Source organism: Penaeus monodon, chromosome 30 (genome assembly GCF_015228065.2).
Source record: "Penaeus monodon isolate SGIC_2016 chromosome 30, NSTDA_Pmon_1, whole genome shotgun sequence".
NCBI lineage: Eukaryota > Metazoa > Arthropoda > Malacostraca > Decapoda > Penaeidae > Penaeus > Penaeus monodon.
Window position 1 is genome coordinate 31,025,287 of NC_051415.1, and position 2,317 is coordinate 31,027,603.

Here is a 2,317-nt window from a genome sequence, read left to right on the forward strand (position 1 = left end):
GGGCGAGGGAAGGTTCCAGTGTTCCAGCGGAGAATGTGTGTCGAGGCGGAAGGTGTGGGGACCCCGAGGTCGATGCCCTGACGGACCCGACGAATTCTGCCGCAACTTCACCGACTGCCCCGCCCTGGGTCGCACTACTGCTCGTCCGGGGAGTGCACCCGGCCTCCACCAGATATGTGACGGAGAGCTGCCCTGTTTGAGTGGAGAGGATGAGATTCCCTGCCAATGTTTAAATTTCAAATGCTTGTCAGGGAAGTATAAGTACGTTCGATGAGTGTGACGGTACTCAGTCCTGCAGAGATGGTTCAGACGAAACACTGTTCCGCCAATGGAGATCCATGTCCACCATCTTTTCCTTTTCCCTGTAATGAGGGCAAATGTATTTTTTACTTTTAATTTTGTGTGATGGTTTTTAAGCAGTGTGCCGATGGCTCTGATGAAGATCACGAAGTTTGCGCAACGTCAGGCTGTTCGAGGGGGATTCGGGGGAAATGCATTGACCCGATTTGTATTGTGATGGAGTGGATGATTGTGAAGATGGATCTGATGAAAGCAAACTGCCAGTCCTTTGAATGTCCGGAGGAAGCTTTCATTGCACTTCTGGTGAGTGCTTAGTTGCGGACGTGGTTTGTAACGGCCGAGAAGACTGTCGTGACGGAAGTGACGAAGCGTCTTGCACATCGGCCTCTTGCCCCACGTCGAGGCCACTTTTTTGTTCCTCAGGAGATGCATATCATTTGGGCAAGCGTGTGATGGAAGTTTCGATTGAAAGGCCCGCAGTGATGAGAGTAGGTCCCAGATATTCCATGTCCTCCTCACAGAGTCTTCAGGTGTGAAAACTGGGCAATGTTTTAAACGTATATTTCGATCCTCAGTGCGATGGCACAGAGTCGTGCGTTGATGGCAGTGACAAAGCGAGTTGTGACTCCTTCCAGTGTCCCGAAGATCGATCCTACAAATGTGATTCAGGGGAATGTTTGTTTGATTAGGGTGGTTGAATGTAGGGCGACAGAAACTGTCAAGATGGAGGATGAGAAAATTGTGATATAACTGGTCCCTGTCCTGATAGTGCCCGACATCCGTTGCAGTTCAGGTGATTGTGGTGGAATGGATTTTGGTGCGACGGAAGGATAGACTGTATTGATGGCAGTGACGAGACTGATTGTCCAAAGTTTTTAGTGTCCTGAAATCGACCCTTTCAATGTGAATCAGGGAATGGGTTTTTTTGGCAGTTAGCTTGTGACGGTGGGTTTAATGCAAAGATGGAAGTGATGAAAATAATTGCAAGGACCAAGCTGCTATGGGGTCGTATTTTGCTGTGAGTTTGGGAGTGTATCTACAACTGGAGCCGATGTGATGGATATCCAGACTGTCGAGACGGCAATGACGAAGCCAGTTGCAAATGGGAAATTTACGTGTCCTGCAATTCGCCCATTCCTTGCGACTCAGGGAATGCCGACGTCCCTACCATCGGTGTGACGGCTTCGTGCAGTGTAGCGACGGGAGTGACGAAATCAACGCCCGCAACTTCACGTGCCCAGATAAAACGGCCTTTCAAATGTGCTTCGGAATCTGCATTACCCTATATCAAATTTGCAAAGGATTCGATGACTGCGGAGATGGAAGCGTGAAGTTTGACTGCCAGGATTCAAGTGTCCTCCTGAGGACAGCCTTCCAATGTCCAGAGGGCACTGTATTCCCGTCCCTTTTGTATGTAATGGGGACAGGAACTGCCTTGGAGGCGGCGATGAAAAAAATTGTGAGAACTACGAGGTGCAATGTCCCAAAAAGTTTAAGTTTCGAAGCTGAAAAACAAATGCATAAGGTGTCATGGGTATGTGATGACTTTGAAGACTGTAGTGATGGATCAGATGAGGAAAAACTGCGGCTAAGTGGTTACTGTCAAATGTACACGGTATTATTTGGTTTGGTATTTTATATTGGAATGTGCATTCACAAAATTTACACCGACTTAATCTAAATGATTTCCGCTGCACAAGAATTCTAGAATTTTTTTTACCGTTTAAAACCCACGTACATTGAATTAAGTAGTATCTGTAATGCTTCGTTTTACTAGTAAATGGGTACAGACATTATTTAGATTCGTAACACGTCTAAAAGGGGATATTGATATACCCAAATGAAAATAAAAATATCTCGTTATGGACTTAAAATTTCGCACCACAGGAACTGTGTCATTCAACTATTTGGGAATCTTTTGTTTGTTTCTTTTATGAAATTACTGTCCTTGAATTGTTTTAAAAATAATAATGGTGTTGGCAATAAATATTTTTTATCTGTCCCGCAAACACACTCC

The 2,317-nt window shown here is 45.6% G+C and overlaps 1 protein-coding gene across 1 annotated transcript in view; it reads left to right on the forward strand.

Annotated features, from left to right (window-relative positions):
- Positions 1-405: 405 nt before the first annotated feature.
- The window catches only part of LOC119592407 (very low-density lipoprotein receptor-like), a 6,991-nt gene continuing 5,079 nt past the window's right edge, over positions 406-2,317 (forward strand). The window contains exons 1-5 of the mRNA XM_037941229.1: positions 406-603; positions 876-975; positions 1,070-1,093; positions 1,213-1,318; positions 1,450-1,915. Of these exons, the coding sequence (XP_037797157.1) occupies positions 406-603; positions 876-975; positions 1,070-1,093; positions 1,213-1,318; positions 1,450-1,915 (894 nt within the window). The remainder of the gene's footprint in view (positions 604-875; positions 976-1,069; positions 1,094-1,212; positions 1,319-1,449; positions 1,916-2,317) is intronic.